Here is a 24,397-nt window from a genome sequence, read left to right as displayed (position 1 = left end):
AGAATCCATGCGAGTAGAACGCTATGGAGAGCTGAAAGACAAACGGCACTCCGGTTGAAACAAACAAAAAAATAGAAGGAGACCTGCAGTGAGTGAACTCTTCCATAAGATGGCGGCATAGCACAAACATTAAATCACTTTTTTAGTGTATTTGCTTTTTTTAAATTTTAAGTTTTTATTATTGCTGTTATTGAGGAAAATCCGCCTCAATAACACCTTTAATAAAAATTTAAGAAAAAAGTAGAGACTTATAGTCCAGAATTTACAGTGTTACCGGCATAATTTCCTATCTTAATCCATTACGTAAATTGATTCCACATACTGATATGCTAAATGTTGTAAGTGTTGTACATGCATACAAATGTTTTAAATGAGATATTACTCCAAGGTTATATTTCTCCTCTTTTATTGAGAAGAATTGGTTATAGTTTGCTTTGTACATAATTTCAAAACCAAATTGTTGAATTTAAGTATTTTTAATCTATAAATAAAATTGTTGTCTATATCCAATATTATGTATTGTACTTAATATGTTTTTGTAAGACTGTTGGTGAATGGAGTGTCGTATTGTAGTTATTTCCCCATCAATTTGTTGAATTTCAACATTTGTAATCAATAAATAAAGGTGTTCTCTATTTCCAATATTATGTATTATACTTAAAGGCCTACTGAAATGAAATCTTCTTATTTAAACGGGGATAGCAGGTCCATTCTATGTGTCATACTTGATCATTTCACGACATTGCCATATTTTTGCTGAAAGGATTTAGTAGAGAGCATCGGCGATAAAGTTTGCAACTTTTGGTCGCTAATAAAAAAGCTTTGCCTGTACCGGAAGTAGCAGACGATGTGCGCGTGACGTCACGGGTTGTGGAGCTCCTCACATCTGAACATTGTTTACATTAATAGCCACCATCAGCGAGAGCGATTCGGACCAAGAAATCGACGATTTCCCCATTAATTTGAGCGAGGAAGAACGATTTGTGGATGAGGAAAGTTAGAGTGAAGGACTAGAAAAAAAAAAGAAAAAAAGACGGCAGTGGGAGCTATAAGACACATTTACTAGGATAATTCTGGAAAATACCTTATCTGCTTATTGTGTTACTAGTGTTTTAGTGAGATTATATGGTACCTGAAAGTCGGAGGGGTGTGGTGACCGCCAGTGTCTCTGAAGGAAGCCATATTTCTCGACGAGGCGAAGCGAAGACAGCCGTTGGGGTCGGTGTTAGCTTTTTTTTCCCCCTCCTCCACGGTGGAAGCATCCCACGTTCGGGGGCGGCCGGTCGGAGGAGGCAAGAGAGTCCACAGCTGCCTCTTTGACAGGTGCACGAGGAACGACGCAAGCTATCCGCTCATGTCTACGGTAAGAGCCGACTTATTACCACAATTTTCTCACCGGAACCTGCCGTTTGACATGTGGTAGGGAACCATGTTCGCTTGACCGCTCTGTTCCATAGTAAAGCTTCACCGTCATCTTTAGAGAATGTAAACAAGGAAACAGCGGCCGTGTTTGTGTTGCTAAAGGGAGCCGCAATACACCGCTTCCCACCTACATCGTTCTTCTTTGACGTCTCCATTATTCATTGAACAAATTGCAAAAGATTCAGCAACACAGAAGTCCAGAATACTGTGGAATTATGCGATTAAAGCAGACGACTTATAGCTGGGATCGGGGCTGGAACAACATGTCCGCTGCAATCCGTAACAACAGGACACTTCGCGCGGAATGTAAAATTGCAATTTAGTAAACCAAACCGGCCGTATTGGCATGTGTTGCAATGTTAATATTTCATCATTGATATATAAACTATCAGACTGCGTGGTCGGTAGTAGTGGGTTTCAGTAACTGCGATGTGGTAACACTTGCAGCACCAGCTTGTGTGCTTATCTGTTGTGTAGCTGCTATCTCCTAGTAGCCTATAGCTTACCATCCGTACCTTTTTTTTGTAAAAGATTTCACTGAAAAGATTCAACTTATGTGCTTATTGGAGGACATTGATGACGGACTGACTTTGTACAAATAAAGGCGCTGCAGGACTGCTTATATTGGAGATTTTAGATGTAAGCCGATAATTATCCGATGCTTGTTTTTTTGGACCAATTTTGGATAACAGTCAGATCGGTACACCCCTAATAATTATGTCGTCTAATTTGTAATTTTACCCATTTTTGTATTAATCAGACAATTATTTATAATGCTATGATTGTCACACTTTTGCTTCAACTTTAAAGGTGGAAAGTCTATTTTCCCAACGCCCAAAGGCAAAAGTGAGCAACAGGGCGTGAGGGGAGGGAAGAGAGATGTCACCGAGCAACAAGCAGGTCTCCATATCGGGTCTGGCAGGGTGCCTTGAGGCCCGATGTCACCTGATAGGGAGAGAGACACCCAGCAGGGTGGAGTGTTTTGTTTGGACAGCAGCAGACTGGCGAGCAGTCACAGGGAGCGTCGAGGACAGCGGGATGAAAGATAAACGGGAAGGTCAGCACGTAGCGCAGCGTCTGGTGTTCAAGCATTAGGCTGACGCCCTGCCAGGCACAAGGGGGAAGGGGGGTGGGGGGGGGGGGGGTGACTTATCCCATTAGATGGTCTTTGTTAACGTAGATTAGAGACATGGTGGGTAAAGGAGTATAAAGAGTGTCATTATTAGCCTCCATACTCTTTCACCTCAGAAGCTCCCCAAGCACAAAATGTAACAATGCCCACTTTTGATGAGGTTTAAGATATCATGCCGAGTGTATTCGGCCACACGAAAGAGGCAGGATGATATAAATAACCCTTGCAAACACATTTTTTTTAAAGAATTATTGGATCCATGTTGTCATATTGTGCAGATGTTGCCTCATTTTGTTGTGTATTTACAGCTGTATAGAATTGGCTGGTTGCATCAGCTCTGCTCTTTTAACGTCTTTAAGGATAGGATAGGATAGGTCTTTATTGTCATTGCACAAGTACAACGAAACTTTGTTTTCAGCACAAACCTGTTCAAGATTAGACAAACAAACAGTGGACAGGGTTACAGAACAAGAACGCTGATGGGTCGCCATAAGGCGCCCCGTAAAAGATGGGAAAAAGATAAAGGCCGGGGAAGGATGAGTAAAAAAAATACAATCTAGACTGGGCTCCTAGAGGGGCCCAGTCTGGAGTGGGAAAAAAACCTCCATAGCAAAGCACATATACATATTACAACATACATCTCGAGATATCTAGCAAAAGTTGGAAGGTAGTTCAAGGTCAGGGTGGGGGGTGAGTAAAAAAAATACAATCTAGACTGGGCTCCTACAGGGGCCCAGTCTGGAGTGGGGAAAAAAACCCTCCAGAGCAGAGCACATATACATATTACAACATACATCTCGAGATATCTAGCAACAGAGGGAAGGTAGTTCAAGATCATGGTGGTAGGCCGCAGCTCTCAGGCGCTGACCATCCATTCATCACTCCTACGGGATTTGCGTCGAGGGCGTTGGGTTGGGGGGCAAGGGGTGTGTATGTGTAGCTTATATTTTTGGGGATGTGTGTGTGTGCGTGTAAGCCCGTATTGTGTCTCTGTTATTATGCAGTCGCTAGTCCAAAGTCAACAACAATAGGTGTGTGTCCATGAGAGACAAGAAGGGAGTTTGTTGTGTCTTTGCTGCAGTGTTCTTCGGGAGAGTCTCGAAGCTAGGGAAACAATCCAAGTTAGAATGATTCGTATGCGAGTGAAAATAAAAATTTGCTTTTCACTCTAAGTTGTCTATGACTGGTCCTCAAACCTGCGGGGTAGACAGTCCGATGTAATCCACAGATCTTCCCGCATCCTCCAATCATTTGTGGCAGCTTTGAGGTACTTTGAAGACTGCCAGTGTCACGCCTATGGTTCATGTTTTGTTTTGGTCATGCTATGTTTAGTTTTTTGGACATTTAGTTCTGTTTTGCATTTCCTTGTTTGTCTTACCATGCCAACTGATTTAGTTTTCTGTCATGTCTGATCATGAGTTTTGTATGGCCATATTACCCTGAGCATCCCCAATCTCATCTGTTCTCAATGCTAAGCAGTGTCTGGCCTGGTTAATACTTGGATGGGAGACTGCCTAGGAATACCAGGTGTTTTTGACCTTTGGACTCTAAGTTCCTTTTTTTTTCACTCCCTGTTTTGTTACCATGACGACCAATCAGTTCACCTGTCTTGTCTCACACCTGTTTTCACTTATCACGTTCATTATTTAAGCCACAGTTACCAGGTAGTCAGTCTGGCAACATCACCTCATTCACGCCCTCGATTATCTGCTTCATGCCTTGCAATACTGTCCATTTTGTCCACGTAAGTTTTTGTTATTCATGCCACTGCGCAAGTGTTTTTGTTTCATGTTTGTAGTTTATAGCCTTTGTGCTAGTCTTTTGTTTCATAGCCCAGTTTTTTGTACCGCCACTGTGCGCGCTTTTTGTTGGTTCCTGATTTTAGTTTTAGTGTTAGAATAAAGATGTCTTTACCTTCACGCTGTTTCCACTCCATTCGCTTTGCACCTCGGGAAAACAAACCAAGACCAAGTCCAGGCCTGACAGCCAGCAACTTCCAATGTGTCGACAAACCAGAGCAATGCTTACTCCAATCAGCAGATTTCCTGTTGTCATAATTCCGAATAGGTGGATATCTTCATATCCTCGACAGAAAAGGGTCGCCAGGCATGCGGCCCTCCTTCTTCTCCCAAGAGTCCGTCGTGTGTCCAGCAACAATCGCTTCGTCACGACAGCAGGTTCCTCCAAACCCAAGATCTTGTCAATTTTGTTGAGGCCAGTTAAATAGTTCCAATTGTTTAGAGTTGGAGAGCAGTGGAAAAATAGGCAAGAAGAAAGTTAAGACAAGACAAAACAAAGAAGCAAGCAGGAGAGGAAAGGGGAGCGCCCACCCTCGATGAGTGCCAGAGAGAAAATAATGTCCTTTGGGTTCTTTGATGTGTGCAATGGCTATGAGTTGTTTGTTCCCTTGGCCTCAGTCTGGACCCCCTCTCCATGGGCCCAGGCTTATACCGACTTTTTTTTTTCCCTCCCCCCGCCTCCATTGTTTACCTGTATCTCAACTTCTTTGTCGAGGGCGCCAAAAGTTGGCAGACCCTTCAGAGATCCTGTTCTGTCTCCCTGTAATGTTTGATCCTGTTCTGTCTCTCTGTAATTTGTTTGTCTGATCTTGAATGGGATTGTGCTGAAAATTGTAATTTCCCCTCAAGGATGAATACAGTTGTCAGGGTCAAATACCATGAGACATTATAAAGACACAGAAACAGAGAATAGAAGACAAACCAGTGATTGCTTTTCTCGTACGGGGAGAGTAATCTGGAGCAAGTTGTCAGTTACAGGCTCCTAATTCACTCTCAAAACGTTCTCCACTCTCCTCGCCTTTTAATTCATTTGGGAAAGCCCTACATTACAAACACACACTCCGCTGCACTAAGGGAGGAGGGGGTATTTGCAGCTGTGTTGGAAACCTAAAACCTGTGGTGAGAACTTAACACATGTAAATACAGAGGATACAGCAACTTCCTGCGTTGCTCTGTGCCAATTCCTCTTTGAAGTTGGTAGGTCAACCTAATTTCAATCTAACGCCAAGTTTCGTTTCTCTTCAGCTTGTCTACACAATGCATGAGCAAACAATCATATTTGAATACAATTAGATAACTTATTTATAATTAATCCAACACAAGTATTTCTGATTCGTCAGGTCTGTCAAACATGATGTCCGACGGCGAGTTCCTGAGGACCAGCTGCGGGTCGCCCAACTACGCCGCCCCAGAGGTCATCTCGGGAAGGTGCGAGTGTGTTAGAGTGCATGAATATTGAGTAATCCGGATGTGCCGTTTGTTATTAGGGTTGTACGGTATACTGGTACTAGTATATAGTATCGCGGTACTTCTGAATCAAAAAACGGTACTATACTCTGTTTGAAAAGTACCGTATCACCTTGTGACATTGCTGGTTTTACGAGCAGAGGGGCATGTTCGGCAGCGCACAATCACGGAGCACATACAAGCAGACCGAAAAGGGCGAACGGACGCATATTGGCCTAAAAACTAACGATAAAGGTGAAGCTTGAAGAGGTGCTTTAAGACATGGAGCAGCTAACATCCATCCGCAGGCGGCACTGTTGTAGCTACTTCTAAATCACTAATCCTCACCTCCATGGCGACGAATAAAGTGAGTTTCTTACAAGTATCATCCCTGCAGGACGAGGAATAGCTAAACATGCTTCACTACACACCGTAGGACGATACAATAGCTCACTGGTGTCCTTGCTAACAGCAAACTAGCACTCCTATAATTTTGATAGTAGGTTAATATAGCTCAAATAGACAATTACATCGTGTTGTCTTCATTATAACACTTATATAAGACTTTTTAAAGTTATTTTGATAGTAGGCTAATATAAACACATCACGCACCATGTTGTCTTCATTATAACACTTACATAAGACTTTTAGAGTAATTTTGATAGTAGGCTAATGTAGACACTGACACCACGTGTTGTCTTCATTATAACACTTATATAAGACTGTCAGAGTCATTTTGATAGTAGGCTAATATAGACACAACACATAGACACATCATGTGTTGTCTTCATTATAACACTTTTAGAGTCATTTTGATAATAGGCTAATATAGACACTTACATCACGTGTTGTGTTCATTGTAACACTTATATGAGATTTAAAGTAATTTTGATAGTAGGCTAATATAGACACTGACATCATGTGTTGTCTTCATTATAGCACTTATACAATACTTTTAGAGCCATTTTGATAGTAGGCTAATAAAGACACTGACATCATGTGTTGTCTTCATTATAACACTTATATAAGACTTTTAGAGTCATTTTGATAGTAGGCTAATATAGACACATCACGCATTGTCTTCATTATAAGACTTTTAGAGTCATTTTGATAATAGGCTAATAAAGACACTTACATCAAGTGTTGTGTTCATTGTAACACTTATATGAGATTTAAAGTAATTTTGACAGTAGGCTAATATAGACACTGACATCATGTGTTGTCTTCATTATAACACTTATATAAGACTATTAAAGTCATTTTGATAGTAGGCTAATATAGACACTGACATCATGTGTTGTCTTCATTATAACACTGATATAAGACTTACAGTCATTTTGACAGTAGGCTAATGTAGACACCATGTGTTGTCTTCATTATAACACCTATATAAGACTTTTAAAGTAATTTTGATACTAGGCTAATATAGACACATCATGTTTTCTTCATTATAACACTTATATAAGACTATTAAAGTAATTTTGATAGTAGGCTAATATAGCTAATACAGGCTCTTACTGTACATCATGTGTTGTATTCCTTATAACACATGACTTAGAATCATTTTGATAGTAGGCTAATAGAGACACTTACATCACGTTTTGTCTTCATTGTAACACTTATATAAGACTTTTAAAGTCATTTTGATAGTAGGCTAATAAAGACACTGACATCATGCGTTGTCTTCATTATAACACTTATATAAGACTTTTAGTCATTTTGATAGTAGGCTAATATAGACACTTACATCACGCGTTGTCTTCATTATAACACTTATATAAGACTATTAAAGTCATTTTGATAGTAGGCTAATCTAGCTAATACAAGGTCTTACTGTACATCATCTGTTATCTTCATTATAATACGTATAAGACTTTTAGAGTAATTTTGATAGGCTAATATAGACACTGACATCATGTGTTGTCTTCATTATAACACTTATATAAGACTTTTAGAGTCATTTTGATAGTAGGCTAATATAGACACTGACATCATGTGTTGTCTTCATTATAACACTTATATAAGACTTTTAGAGTCATTTTGATAGTAGACTAATATAGACACTTACATCATGTGTTGTCTTCATTATAACACCTATATAAGACTATTAGTCATTTTGATGGTAGGCTAATCTAGCAAATACAAGGTCTTACTGTACATCATGTGTTGTCTTCATTATTACACGTATAAGACTTTTAGAGTAATTTTGATAGTAGGCTAATAATAGACACTGACATCATGTGTTGTCTTCATTATAACACTTATATAAGACTTTTAGAGTCATTTTGATAGTAGGCTAATATAGACACTGACATCATGTGTTGTCTTTATTATAACACTTATATAAGACTTTTAGAGTCATTCTGATAGTAGGCTAATGTAGACACATCACGTGTTGTGTTCATTGTAACACTTATATGAGATTTAAAGTAATTTTGATAGTAGGCTAATATAGACACTGACATCATGTGTTGTCTTCATTATAACACTTATATAAGACTTTTAGAGTCATTTTGATAGTAGGCTAATATAGACACTTACATCATGTGTTGTCTTCATTATAACACTTATATAAGACTTTTAGAGTCATTTTGATAGTAGGCTAATATAGACACATAATGTGTTGGCTTCATTATATCACTTATATAAGACTTTTAGAGTCATTTTGATAGTAGGCTAATATAGACACTTACATCACGTGTTGTGTTTATTGTAACACTTATATGAGATTTAAAGTAATTATATGAGATTTAAAGTAATTTTGATAGTAGGCTAATAAAGACACTGACATCATGTGTTGTCTTCATTATAACACTTATATAAGACTTTTAGAGTCATTTTGATAGTAGGCTAATATAGACACTTACATCACGCGTTGTCTTCATTATAACACTTATATAAGACTTTTAGAGTCATTTTGATAGTAGGCTAATATAGACACTTACATCACACGTTGTCTTCATTATAACACTTATATAAGACTTTTAGAGTCATTTTGATAGTAGGCTAATATAGACACATCACGCGTTGTCTTCTTTATAACACTTATTTAAGACTTTTAGAGTCATTTTGATAGTAGGCTAATATAGACACTGACATCATGTGTTGTCTTCATTATAACACTTATATAAGACTTTTAGAGTCATTTTGATAGTAGGCTAATATAGACACTTACATCATGTGTTGTCTTCATTATAACACCTATATAAGACTATTAGTCATTTTGATGGTAGGCTAATCTAGCAAATACAAGGTCTTACTGTACATCATGTGTTGTCTTCATTATTACACGTATAAGACTTTTAGAGTAATTTTGATAGTAGGCTAATAATAGACACTGACATCATGTGTTGTCTTCATTATAACACTTATATAAGACTTTTAGAGTCATTTTGATAGTAGGCTAATATAGACACTGACATCATGTGTTGTCTTTATTATAACACTTATATAAGACTTTTAGAGTCATTCTGATAGTAGGCTAATGTAGACACTTACATCACGTGTTGTGTTCATTGTAACACTTATATGAGATTTAAAGTAATTTTGATAGTAGGCTAATATAGACACTGACATCATGTGTTGTCTTCATTATAACACTTATATAAGACTTTTAGAGTCATTTTGATAGTAGGCTAATATAGACACTTGCATCATGTGTTGTCTTCATTATAACACTTATATAAGACTTTTAGAGTCATTTTGATAGTAGGCTAATATAGACACATAATGTGTTGGCTTCATTATATCACTTATATAAGACTTTTAGAGTCATTTTGATAGTAGGCTAATATAGACACTTACATCACGTGTTGTGTTTATTGTAACACTTATATGAGATTTAAAGTAATTATATGAGATTTAAAGTAATTTTGATAGTTGGCTAATAAAGACACTGACATCATGTGTTGTCTTCATTATAACACTTATATAAGACTTTTGGAGTCATTTTGATAGTAGGCTAATATAGACACTTACATCACGCGTTGTCTTCATTATAACACTTATTTAAGACTTTTAGAGTCATTTTGATAGTAGGCTAATATAGACACATCACGCGTTGTCTTCTTTATAACACTTATTTAAGACTTTTAGAGTCATTTTGATAGTAGGCTAATATAGACACTGACATCATGTGTTGTCTTCATTATAACACTTTAACACTTTTAGAGTAATTTTGATAGGCTAATATAGACACATCACGCATTGTCTTCATTATAACACTTATATAAGACTGTCAGAGTCATTTTGATAGTAGGCTAATATAGACACAACACATAGACACATCATGTGTTGTCTTCATTATAACACTTTTAGAGTCATTTTGATAATAAGCTAATATAGACACTTACATCAAGTGTTGTGTTAATTGTAACACTTATATGAGATTTAAAGTAATTTTGATAGTAGGCTAATATAGACACTGACATCATGTGTTGTCTTCATTATAACACCTATACAAGACTTTTAGAGCCATTTTGATAGTAGGCTAATAAAGACACTGACATCATGTGTTGTCTTCATTATAACACTTATATAAGACTGTTAGAGTCATTTTGATAGTAGGCAAATATAGACACTTACATCATGTGTTGGCTTCATTATAACACTTATATAAGACTTTTAGAGTCATTTTGATAGTAGGCTAATATAGACACTTAGATCACGTGTTGTGTTTATTGTAACACTTATATGAGATTTAAAGTAATTATATGAGATTTAAAGTAATTTTGATAGTAGGCTAATAAAGACACTGACATCATGTGTTGTCCTCATTATAACACGTATATAAGACTTTTAGAGTCATTTTGATAGTAGGCTAATATAGACACTTACGTCACGCGTTGTCTTCATTATAACACTTATTTAAGACTTTTAGAGTCATTTTGATAGTAGGCTGATCTAGCTAATACAAGGTCTTACTATACATCATGTGTTGTCTTCATTATAACACAATACTTTTAGAGTTATTTTGATAGTAGGCTAAGAGAGACACTTACATTACGTTTTGTCTTCATTGTAACACTTTTATAAGACTTTTAAAGTAATTTTGATAGTAGGCTAATATAGACACATCATGCCTTGTCTTCATTATAACACTTATATAAGACTTATATAAGACTTTTAAAGTCATTTTGATAGTAGGCTAATATAGCCACTTACATAATGCCTTGTCTTCATTGTAGCACTTATATAAGACTATTAGTAATTTTGATAGTAGGCTAATATAAACTCTTACTATACATAATGTGTTGTCTTCATTATAACACGTATAAGACTTTTATAGTCATTTTGATAGTAGGCTAATATAAACACTGACATCACGCGTTGTCTTCATTATAACACTTATATAAGACTTTTAGAGTCAATTTGAACGTAGGCTAATATAGACACTGACGTCCTGTGTTGTCTTCATTATAACACTTTTATAAGACTTTTAAAGTCATTTTGACAGCACGCTATTATGGAAACTTACATCATGTGTTGTCTTCCTTATAAACTTCCATCCAGCCATTTTCTACCGCTTATTCCCTTCGGGGTCGCGGCTGGCGCTGGAGTCTATTTCAGCTACATTGGGCGGAAGGCGTTGTACACCCTGGACAAGTCGCCACCTCATCACAGGACCAACAGATAGACAGACAGCAACTTATTTTTTAAATAACTTTGAATTTTTTGTGGCTCCAGACAGATTTTTTTTTTGTATTTTAGGTCCAAAATGGCTCTGTCAACGTTTTGGGTTGCCGACCCCTGGTCCAGCCCTATTTAATACATGTGATTGGTATTGGTATCGGCCGATGTCAGTCATGGTTGATCGGTATCGGAATGGAGAACATAAATTCCTGCGATTAACACTTTTGACAAGTTTTAGGCAACGATAATCAGTCAGTGTTGACATCACAGGCTGTACGCGGGCCCAGAGGTGGACATCTGGAGCTGTGGCGTCATCCTGTACGCACTCCTGTGCGGCACCCTCCCCTTCGACGACGAGCACGTCCCCACGCTCTTCAAGAAGATCAGAGGCGGCGTCTTCTACATCCCGGAGTATCTGACCCGCTCGGTGGCCTCGCTGCTGATGTTCATGCTGCAGGTGGACCCGCTGAAGAGAGCCACCATCAAAGACATCAGGTCCTGAGCCGGGCCCCCTCAATACAAAGTGGGCGTGGCTTTACGTGTGTCTGTCTTCCAGGGAGCACGAGTGGTTCAAGCAGGACCTGCCGGGCTACCTGTTCCCCGAGGACCCGTCGTATGACGCCACGGTCTTGGACGAGGAGGCTGTGAAGGAAGTGTGCGACAAGTTTGAGTGCGCCGAGTCGGAGGTTGTTTCCAGCCTCTACAGCGGCGATCCTCAGGTACACCCAGTCTGCCGGGGTCACCGTCTTTTAAAAATGCTTTGTAATTAGAGATGTCCGATTAAAAAAAGAATATATATATATATATATATATATATATATATATATATATATATATATATATATATATATATATATATATATATATATATATATATATATATATGTCTTAATTAGATTGTCCAGAGAATAGTGCTCGATACCGTGGTAGAGCGCAATATATGTATGTGTGGGGAAAAAATCACAAGACTACTTCATCTCTACAGAACTGTTTCATGAGGGGTTCCCTCAATCATCAGGAGATTTTAATGGAAGCATTCACATACCATGGTTTATATAGGGCACAAAACGGGTAGGTACAGGCAGGCGGTGGTGATTGGCTAAACACATGAGCCAATCACCACGCCCCTACGCCTGCCTGTACCTACCCGTTTTATGCCCTATATAAACCATGGTACGTGAATGCTTCCATTAAAATCTCCTGATGATTGAGGGAACCCCTCATGAAACAGTTCTGTAAAGATAAAGCAGTCTTGTGATTTTTTCCCCCCCCACACACACACACACACATATATATATATATATATATATATATATATATATATATATATATATATATATATATATATATATATATATATATATATATATATATATATATATATGTATATATGTATATATATATATGTATATATGTATATATATATATGTATATATGTATATATATATATGTATATATGTATATATGTATATATGTATATATATATATGTATATATGTATATGTATATATGTATATATATATATGTATATATGTATATATATATATGTATATATATATATGTATATATATATATATATATATATATATATGTATATATATATATATATATATATGTATATATGTATATATATATATGTATATATATATATATATATATATGTATATATGTATATATATATATGTATATATATATATGTATATATATATATATATATATGTATATATGTATATATATATATATATATATATGTGTATATTAGGGACTGCCGATATTATCGGCCGATAAATGCTTTAAATACAAAATACTCATTATTATAATTTGAAACTCGATTTTGTATGTGACTACAAAGCTACATAAGCCTTGCTTGTTTAATATTCAATGCAGAACTTGTTTGGGTCCCTATTAAAAGGTTAATTCGTTCAACCTTGGCCCGCGGCTTTGTTCAGTTTTAAATTTTGGCCCACTCTGTATTTGAGTTTGACACCCCTGCTTTAAGGCAATGCCTTTGCAAGCCGGTCCAATCACAAAATATCTACGGCTTTTCACACACACGTAAGTGAATGCAATTCATACTTGGTCAACAGCTATACCGGTGGCCGTATAAACAACTTTAACACTGTTACAAATATGCGCCACACTGTGAACCCACACCAAACAAGAATGACAAACCCATTTTGGGAGAACATCCGCACCGTAACACAACATAAACACAAAAGAACAAATACCCAGTACCCCTTGCGGCACTAACTCTTCCGGGACGCTACGATATACACCGCCCCGCTACCCCCACCCCGCACCTCACCAAATTCCAAGCTGCTGTTTTGAGCCATGTTAAAAAAAAATAATGTACTTCGTGACTTCAATAATAAATATGGCAGTGCCATGTTGGCATTTTTTTCCATAACTTGAGTTGATTTATTGTGGAATACCTTGTTACATTGTTTAATGCATCCAGCGGGGCATCACAGCAAAATTAGGCATAATAATGTGTTAATTCCACCACTGTGTATATCTGTATCGGTTGATATCGGAATCGATAATTAAGAGTTGGACAATATCGGATATCGGCAAAAAAAGCCATTATCGGACATCTGTATTTGTAATGTTTCATTGTGTTACCTACTCAGTGGCCTAGTGGTTAGAGTGTCCGCCCTGAGATCAGTAGGTTGTGAGTTCAAACCCCGGCCGAGTCATACCGAAAACTATAAAAATGGGACTCATTACCTCCCTGCTGGGCATTTAGCATCAAGGGTTGGAGTTGGGGCTTAAATCACCACACCTGATTCCCCGGGCGCGGCACCGCTGCTGCCCATTGCTCCCCTCACCTCCCAGGGGTTGAACAAGGGATGGGTCAAATGCAGAGAACAAATTTTGCCACACCTAAGGTGTGTGTGACAATCATTGGTACTTTACTTTAACCCCTGTTTCACCGTGCTTTAAAATGTAATATCGTAAATTATCGGTACCAGTTTCAAAAAGTATAATTTATGACTTTTTAAAACGCCGCTGTGTACGCGGACGTAGGGAGAAGTACGGAGCGCCAATAAACTTTAAAGGTACTGCCTTTGGATGCCGGTCCAATCACAAAATATATACGGCTTTTCACACACACAAGTGAATGCAAGGCATACTTTGTCAACAACCATACAGGTCACACTGAGGGTGGCCATATAAAAAACAACTAACACTGTTACAAATATGCGCCACACTGTGAACCCACACCAAACAAGAATGACAAACACATTTCGGGAGAACATCCGCACCGTAACACAACATAAACACAAAATAACAAATACCCAGTACCCCTTGCGGCACTAACTCTTCCGGGACGCTACGATATACACTGTCCCGCTACCCCCACCCCCCACCTCAACAAATTACAAGCTGCTGTTTTGAGCCATGTTAAAAAAAAATAATGTACTTCGTGACTTCAGTAATAAATATGGCAGTGCCATGTTGGCATTTTTTTCCATAACTTGAGTTGATTTATTTTGGAAAACCTTGTTACATTGTTTAATGCATCCAGCGGGTGCATCAAAACAAAATTAGGCATAATAATGTGTTAATTCCACGACTGTGTATATCGGTCGATATCGGAATCGGTAATTAATAGTTGGACAACATCAGATATCTGCAAAAAAAGCCATTATCGGACATCTGTATTTGTAATGTTTCATTGTGTTGTGGCCACCCAGGACCAGCTCGCGGTGGCCTATCACCTCATCATAGACAACCGCCGCATCATGACGCAGGCCAGCGAGTTCTACCTGGCCTCCAGTCCACCTCAGGGCTCCTTCATCGAGGAGGGCCTGCCGCTGCCCCCGGGGGTCAAGCCCCACCCGGAGAGAATGCCCCCGCTGCTGGCCGACAGCCCCAAGGCCCGATGTCCCCTGGACGCCCTCAACACCACCCGGCCCAAACCGCTGGCCGTGAAGAAAGCCAAGTGGCACCTGGGCATTCGGAGCCAGAGCCGACCCTATGACATCATGGCCGAGGTCTACAGGGCCATGAAACAACTGGGCTTCGACTGGAAGGTAGGCGGGAAACATGCTGATCAACACATCATGCGATGACCTTGTTTTTGTGCTAGGTGGTGAACCCGTACCACCTGCGGGTGCGCAGGAAAAACCCAGTGACCGGCAACCTGGTGAAGATGAGTCTGCAACTCTACCAGGTGGACAGCAGATCCTACCTGCTCGACTTCAAGAGCATCGACGGTCGGTGACAAACAAAACAATCATTACATCTCCTCACACAAAATATTTGGAGTTTGAATCTAATATGGCGGTGGTTCTCAACCTGATGTACCCCCCGTGAACATTTTTTTTAAATTCAAGTACCCTCTAATCAGAGCAAAGCATTTTTGGTTGGAAAAAAAGAGATAAAGAAGTACAATACAGCACTATGTCATCAGTTTCTGATTTATTAAATTGTATAACCGTGCAAAATATTCCTCATTTGTAGTGGTCTTTCTTGAACTATTTGGAAAAAAAAGATATAAAAATAACTAAAAAACTTGTTGAAAAATAAACAAGTGGTTCAATTCTAAATAAAGATTTCTACACATAGAAGTAATCATCAACCCAAAGTGCCCTCTTTGGGGATTGTAATAGAGATCCATCAGGATTCATGAACTTAATTCTAAACATTTCTTCACAAAAAATAAATCTCTAACATCAATATTTATGGAACATGTCCACAAAAAATCTAGCTGTCAACACTGAATATTGCATTGTTGCATTTCTTTTCACAGTTTATGAACTTACATTCATATTTTGTTGAAGTATTGTTCAATAAATATATTTATAAAGGCTTTTTGAATGGGTGCTATTTTTAGAATATTTTTTTTAAATCTCAGGGACCCCTTGGTATACCTTCAAGTACCCCCAGGGCTACGCGTACCCCCATTTGAGAACCACTGTAATATTGGATACAATTACAATAAATTGTACCGAGCTTGAGTCACTAAGCTAACACTACCAGTGTTTCCCACAGAACTTTCAGCATGACGTATGTAACAAGGTGGGCTTGTTTTATGTCTCTGTGAAAAGGAGACACAAAAAGTGAGAAACGCATGTAGTGTAATGCCCGCAGCTAAAAGCAACTGCGTGAGAACGTATACTCGAATATCACGATATAGTCATTTTCTATATCGCACAGAGACAAACCCGCGATGTATCGTGTATATCGCCCAGCCCCAAGTATATTACACATTAAGTTGACAAAGTTGTTAAGTTTGCAACACTCATCCCTCCTGCTATCTCTTCTTATTCTCTGGCAGACCACGGGTGTGTGTATAAGCAAATTCTCTGGCAGACCATGGGTGTGTGTGTATAAGCAAGCATATACCCCCACCAGGACCTACTTTATGAAGTTGTAACAACAAGATACATTTATAGACAGTCCCTTTTTATAATGTTTTTAGAGAACATTGCACCAAATCCATTCGGAGCAGTCCGAATTTGCAATAAAAAAATACTAATACATGGACTGCAGGCCAACACTAATATAAGAATTTTTCGGAAACACGCACATCACTATAAGTTCAGTGTGGGGTTCTATGGCCGTCATCATATTTCTTAGTACCGTATTTTCCGGACCATAGGGCGCACCAGATTATAAGGCGCACTGCCGATGAATGGTCGATTTTTTATCTTCTTTTCATATAAAAGGCACACCAGATTATAGGGCGCATTAAAGGAGTCATGTTTTTATCATATTTTTTTTCTAAATGTAAAACACTTCCTTGTGGTCTACATAACATGTAATTGTAGTTCTTTGGTCAAAATGTTGCGTAGATTGTTTTATAGATCACCTTCAAGCCGCTTTCTGACAGTCGCTTCCGGATGCGCCATTTAGTGGGCGGTCTTTTTTACGTGGCTCTCCTTAGGCAGCGTTTTTTCTCCGTCATCTTTGTTGTAGCGGTGTAGCGTGCAAGGACGGGAGTGGAAGAAGTGTCAAAAGATGGAGCTAACTGTTTTAATGACATTCAGACTTTAGTTCCATCAATAACAGAGCGGCATCTTTTCATCCGGAAACAACAACAAGGCCAAAAATGTGTCCCGTGAAAAACCGTCGGACCAGAACTCTCTTAACGACTAATGTTCCTTGGGTGAGTAATGTAAACTCACTACACCGGTATGTTTTCGCGCCTTCAAGACGAGTTTACTGACCGATATAAGTAAGAACTTTACACTACTTAATATTAGAAATGGCAACAGCGGAGTATGAATGACCCATAACAAGAAGATAGAGAAAAAGAATAAGCTTATCTACTATATTGTCGGCGCAGACTACAAAGGTGGCCATGCACAATTTTTCAGGATTTATGCAGATCCAAAATACAAAATTAGCTGTTACCTGAAGGTAAGAAAAGTTGCGTTTGCATAATATTGCGAAACAAAACACCAGATAATATGTCTTACCTTGTACACACACCATTATAATACTCTTATGTTTAATGCGCTGACAATCCGTCAAGTGGTGCGGCTTCATAGCTTACCAAAATCATACTAAAACGTTTTGATAGATTTTTGAGCGCCGTGTATAATGTTCTATATCAGTGGTCCCCAACGTTTTTGTAGCTGCGGACCGGTCAACGCTTGATAATTTGTCCCGCGGGCGGGGTTGGTGGGGGGGATTCTTTTTTTTTTTTTTTCTCTTCTTTGTCATGAAAAAGGGAGGTTTTTGTCATGAAAAAGGGATTTTTTGGGGGGGTTTGTAATTGTATCTTGTGTTTTTTATGTTGATTTAATAAAAAATAAAATAAAATAAAATAAAAAAAATAATAAAAAATTATTCTGCGGCCCGGTGGTTGGGCACCACTGTTCTATATTCTCAGTGGAACATATACAATGTTGGTGTTGTTTACTTGAGACATATTGCCATCATAGTGCAGTCTACACGTATCTCTTATGTTTGACTGCTGTCTACAGGTCACACTTAACATTACACCATGTACCACATAAAATTGCTTTGAGGTCGGTATGAAAAAACTGAACTATTCTGTCCATCAGACACACCGGGTTATAAGACACACTGTCGAGTTTTGAGGAAGAAAAAATATTTTAAGCGCGCCTTATAGTCCAGAAAATAAGGTACAGAAAGAAAAGCGAATGCTAAACCGCTAAAACAATTGTTCATGTACTGCACTGCGTGCCTCCAGATGACCTCATCGATGCGGTGGGCTTCAAGTCGGGCTCGTCCACCCCCCAGCGGTCCGGCTCGACGGCGGGCCTGCATCGGCCGAGGCTCAGCTTGGACTCGGTGGATGTGCCTCAACTCAGCTCGTCGCTGCCGGGCTCGCTGGGCGGCAGCTCGCCGGCGCTCACCCCGCGCCAGGGTTCGCACACCATGGACTTCTTCGAGATGTGCGCCAGCCTCATCACCACACTGGCCCGCTGACCACCCATCCCCCCTCCACCGGCTGTGAAGACGCAGGGAGACAATCAGATCAGAGCTTTTTCTCAAAGTGTTGCACCCGAGTCCTGATGTCAAGCTGATCCAGGAACAGGAAGGTGAGCACTCGGCACCTTTTTTTTTTTCCCCACCTGAGGGAACATCCCAAACTGATCAGAGGTTAGTTTGTGGTCTGATGGAGCACATGAAGATTATCCACGTATATTGTATTTCTCCCACTATGTAGCGAACAAAATCACTTTAAATAAATGAAAATATTTATTTTTGGAGAGATTATTTTTAAGCACTGAGCACAGATGTATTTAAACCTTGTTTTAAAGGCCTGCTGAAATGAGAATTTCTTATTCAAACGGATATAGCAGGTCCATTCTATGTGTCATACTTGTTCATTTCGCGATATTGCCATATTTTTGCTGAAAGGATTTAGGAGAGATAATCGACGATAAAGTTCGCAACTTTTGGTCGCTAATAAAAAAAGCCTTGCCTGTACCGGAAGTAGCAGACGATGTGCGCGTGACGTCACGGGTTGTAGAGCTCCTCATATCCTCACATTGTTGACAATCATAGCCAGCAGCAGCGAGAGCTATTCGGACCGAGAAAGCGACAATTTCCCCATTAATTTGAGCGAGGATGAACAATTTGTGGATGAGGAAAGTGAGAGTGAAGGACTACAAAAAAAAAAAGACTATACAGTGGGAGCGATTCAGATGTTATTAGACAAATTTACTAGGATAATTCTGGAAAATTCTTTATCTGCTTATTGTGTTACTAGTGTTGTAGTGAGATTATACTGTCGTACCAGAAAATCGGAGGGGTGTGGCCACGAGTGTGGTGACCGCCAGTGTCTCTGAGGGAAGCCACGCAGGTGCCCTTTGTAGGGCTTCTCACATCCTCACATTGTTTACAATCATAGCCAGCAGCAGCTAGAGCTATTCGGACCGAGAAAGCTACAATTTCCCTATTAATTTGAGCAAGGATAAAAGATTCGTGGATGAGGAAATTTAGAGTGAAGGAGCGATTCAGATGTTTTTAGACACATTTACTAGGATAATTCTGGAAAATCCTTTATCTGCCTATTGTGTCGCTAGTGTTTTAGTGAGATTAAATAGTACCTGAAAGTCGGAGGGGTGTGGCCACGGGTGTGTTGACGCCAGAGTCTCTGAGGGAAGTCACGGCAGCTGCAGCAGGACGGAAGCTCCGCTGATGTCTCCGGTAAGAGGCAATTTACTACCACAATTTTCTCACCGAAAACTGCCGGTTTATATTTAGTCGGGATCCATGTTCGCTTGACCGCTCCGATCCATAGTAAAGCTTCATCTTGGGGAATTTTAAACATGGAAACACCGGCTGTGTTTTTGTGGCTAAAGGCTAAAAGCTTCCCATCTCAATCTTTCTACTTTGACTCCTCCATTATTAATTGAACAAATTGCAAAAGATTCAGCAACACAGATGTCCAGAATACTGTGTAATTATGTGATTAAAGCAGACTACTTATAGCTTGGATCGGGCTGGAAAATAATGTCCGCTACAACCGGTGACGTCACACGCACGCATCACTTCGAGGGAAATTTAAAATTGCAATTTAGTAAACTAAACCAGCTGTATTGGCATGTGTTGCAATGTTAATATTTCATCATTGATATATAAACTATCAGACTGCGTGGTCGGTAGTAGTGGGTTTCAGTAGGCCTTTAATATTCTGATTAAAAGAGCAGACTTGAGAAATGAGAGTGAGAGAATGTTCCGCTGGCATTAATGACACGGCACAGACACACACCATCGCACACGGAGGCTGCAAATATATTACACCTACAAATCTGACGACGTTAATATGAAACACTCGTGTTAATTAAAGCCAGCGCGGCGTTGACGAGGCAGACATGGCGCCCTGTCACATGGACGGTAAATTAAAATGACCACTGCTCTTTTTATTATTATTACTCAGTAGAGAACTAATGAAAATGTCCCATCACTGAGAAACCTCTCGCACATTAACGGCTCCGCCCCTTCATTTATGCTGATGCCGTCTTTCTTTAAACACGACTTTTACTATTCAAGCCCTGTGAGATTGTGTGTGCACGACCAGAGGTGGGGAGTAACGCGCCACATTTACTCCGTTACATCTACTTGAGTAACTTTTGGGATAAATTCTACTTCTAAGAGTAGTTTTAATGCAACATACTTTTACTTGAGTATATTTATAGAGAAGAAACGCTACTTTTACTCCGCTACATTTATCACCATTCAGCTCGCTACTCGCTACTGATTTTTATCGATCTGTTAATGCACGCTTTGTTTTGTTTTGTCAGACAGACCTTCAAAGTAGGATTAATCACATGCCTGCGTTTCACCAATCAAATCCAGTCACTGGTGACGCTTGACTCCGTTTCACCAATCAAACAGAGCCAGGCGGTCACATGATTAACTGCACTTTTTTTTTTAATAAACCTTTATTTGAAAATAATATTGAAAGTAATTACAAAAACAGTACAAAACGGTATAAAAACCATACAAAACAGCGCCAGGGGGTCGTAAGTTCAAAGTAAAATAGGATGCAAAAAATATATATATATAAAGTAAACAAAGACCTTTATGAAGAAGAAACATCATGGACCCAGATTTCCCTCGCCCGGACGCGGGTCACCGGGGCCCCCCTCTGGAGCCAGGCCCGGAGGTGGGGCACGATGGCGAGCGCCTGGTGGCCGGGCCTGTTCCCATGGGGCCCGGCCGGGCACAGCCCGAAGAGGCAACGTGGGTCACCCCTCCAATGGGCTCACCACCCATAGCAGGGGCCATAGAGGTCGGGTGCATTGTGAGCTGGGCGACAGCCGAAGGCAGGGCACTTGGCGGTCCGATCCTCGGCTACAGAAGCTAGCTCTTGGGACGTGGAACGTCACGTCACTGGGGGGGAAAGAGCCTGAGCTAGTGCGCGAAGTCGAGAAATTCCGGCTGGATATAGTCGGACTCACTTCGACGCACAGCAAGGGCTCTGGAACCACTTCTCTCGAGAGGGATTGGACCCTCTTCCACTCTGGCGTTGCCGGCAGTGAGAGGCGACGGGCTGGGGTGGCAATTCTTGTTTCCCCCCGGCTCAAAGCCTGTACGTTGGAGTTCAACCCGGTGGACGAAAGGGTAGCCTCCCTCCGCCTTCGGGTGGGGGGACGGGTCCTGACTGTTGTTTGTGCTTATGCACCAAACAGCAGTTCAGAGTACCCACCCTTTTTGGGAACGCTCGAGGGAGTACTGGAAAGTGCTCCCCCGGGTGATTCCCTTGTCCTACTGGGAGACTTCAACGCTCACGTTGGCAACGACAGTGAAACCTGGAGAGGCGTGATTGGGAAGAATGGCCGCCCGGATCTGAACCCGAGTGGTGTTTTGTTATTGGACTTTTGTGCTCGTCACGGATTGTCCATAACAAACACCATGTTCAAGCATAAGGGTGTCCATATGTGCACTTGGCACCAGGACACCCTAGGCCGCAGTTCCATGATCGACTTTGTAGTTGTGTCATCGGATTTGCGGCCTCATGTTATGGACACTCGGGTGAAGAGAGGGGCGGAGCTTTCTACCGATCACCACCTGGTGGTGAGTTGGCTGCGATGGTGGGGGAGGATGCCGGACAGACCTGGGAGGCCCAAACGCATTGTGAGGGTCTGCTTGGAACGTCTGGCAGAGTCTCCTGTCAGACAAAGTTTCAATTCCCACCTCCGGAAGAACTTTGAACATGTCACGAGGGAGGTGCTGGACATTGAGTCCGAGTGGACCATGTTCCGCACCTCTATTGTCGAGGCGGCAGATCGGAGCTGTGGCCGCAAGGTAGTTGGTGCCTGTCGGGGCGGCAATCCTAAAACCCCTTGGTGGACACCAGCGGTGAGGGATGCCGTCAAGCTGAAGAAGGAGTCCTATCGGGTCCTTTTGGCTCATAGGACTCCGGAGGCAGTGGACAGGTACCGACAGGCCAAGCGGTGTGCAGCTTCAGCGGTCGCGGAGGCAAAAACTCAGACATGGGAAGAGTTCGGGGAAGCCATGGAAAACGACTTCCGGACGGCTTCGAAGCGATTCTGGACCACCGTCCGCCGCCTCAGGAAGGGGAAACAGTGCACTATCAACACCGTGTATGGTGCGGATGGTGTTCTGCTGACCTCGACTGCGGATGTTGTGGATAGGTGGAAGGAATACTTCGAAGACCTCCTCAATCCCACCAATACGTCTTCCTATGAGGAAGCAGTGCCTGGGGAATCTGTGGTGGACTCACCTATTTCTGGGGCTGAGGTCGCTGAGGTAGTTAAAAAGCTCCTCGGTGGCAAGGCCCCAGGGGTGGACGAGATCCGCCCGGAGTTCCTTAAGGCTCTGGATGCTGTGGGGCTGTCTTGGTTGACAAGACTTTGCAGCATCGCGTGGACATCGGGGGCGGTACCTCTGGATTGGCAGACCGGGGTGGTGGTTCCTCTCTTTAAGAAGGGGGACCGGAGGGTGTGTTCCAACTATCGTGGGATCACACTCCTCAGCCTTCCCGGTAAGGTTTATTCAGGTGTACTGGAGAGGAGGCTACGTCGGATAGTCGAACCTCGGATTCAGGAGGAACAGTGTGGTTTTCGTCCTGGTCGTGGAACTGTGGACCAGCTCTATACTCTCGGCAGGATTCTTGAGGGTGCATGGGAGTTTGCCCAACCAGTCTACATGTGCTTTGTGGACTTGGAGAAGGCATTCGACCGTGTCCCTCGGGAAGTCCTGTGGGGAGTGCTCAGAGAGTATGGGGTATCGGACTGTCTTATTGTGGCGGTCCGTTCCCTGTACGATCAGTGCCAGAGCTTGGTCCGCATTGCCGGCAGTAAGTCGAACACATTTCCAGTGAGGGTTGGACTCCGCCAAGGCTGTCCTTTGTCACCGATTCTGTTCATAACTTTTATGGACAGAATTTCTAGGCGCAGTCAAGGCGTTGAGGGGTTCCGGTTTGGTAACCGCAGGATTAGGTCTCTGCTTTTTGCAGATGATGTGGTCCTGATGGCTTCATCTGACCGGGATCTTCAGCTCTCGCTGGATCGGTTCGCAGCCGAGTGTGAAGCGACCGGAATGAGAATCAGCACCTCCAAGTCCGAGTCCATGGTTCTCGCCCGGAAAAGGGTGGAGTGCCATCTCCGGGTTGGGGAGGAGACCCTGCCCCAAGTGGAGGAGTTCAAGTACCTAGGAGTCTTGTTCACGAGTGAGGGAAGAGTGGATCGTGAGATCGACAAGCGGATCGGTGCGGCGTCTTCAGTAATGCGGACGTTGTACCGGTCCGTTGTGGTGAAGAAGGAGCTGAGCCGGAAGGCAAAGCTCTCAATTTACCGGTCGATCTACGTTCCCATCCTCACCTATGGTCATGAGCTTTGGGTCATGACCGAAAGGATAAGATCACGGGTACAAGCGGCCGAAATGAGTTTCCTCCGCCGTGTGGCGGGGCTCTCCCTTAGAGATAGGGTGAGAAGCTCTGCCATCCGGGAGGAGCTCAAAGTAAAGCCGCTGCTCCTTCACATCGAGAGGAGCCAGATGAGGTGGTTCGGGCA

The 24,397-nt window shown here is 41.2% G+C and overlaps 1 protein-coding gene across 1 annotated transcript in view; it reads left to right on the top strand.

Moving 5' to 3' along the window:
* Positions 1-19,112, top strand: part of prkaa2 (protein kinase, AMP-activated, alpha 2 catalytic subunit) — a 57,721-nt gene extending 38,609 nt beyond the window's left edge. Inside the window, exons 5-10 of the mRNA XM_061887919.1 lie at positions 5,694-5,781; positions 11,701-11,925; positions 11,987-12,149; positions 15,128-15,466; positions 15,523-15,649; positions 18,598-19,112. Of these exons, the coding sequence (XP_061743903.1) occupies positions 5,694-5,781; positions 11,701-11,925; positions 11,987-12,149; positions 15,128-15,466; positions 15,523-15,649; positions 18,598-18,836 (1,181 nt within the window). The 3' untranslated portion in view covers positions 18,837-19,112. The remainder of the gene's footprint in view (positions 1-5,693; positions 5,782-11,700; positions 11,926-11,986; positions 12,150-15,127; positions 15,467-15,522; positions 15,650-18,597) is intronic.
* Positions 19,113-24,397: the final 5,285 nt, after the last annotated feature.

Source organism: Nerophis ophidion, linkage group LG26 (genome assembly GCF_033978795.1).
Source record: "Nerophis ophidion isolate RoL-2023_Sa linkage group LG26, RoL_Noph_v1.0, whole genome shotgun sequence".
Taxonomy (NCBI): Eukaryota; Metazoa; Chordata; class Actinopteri; order Syngnathiformes; family Syngnathidae; genus Nerophis; species Nerophis ophidion.
This window is presented reverse-complemented; position numbering and strand designations above follow the sequence as displayed.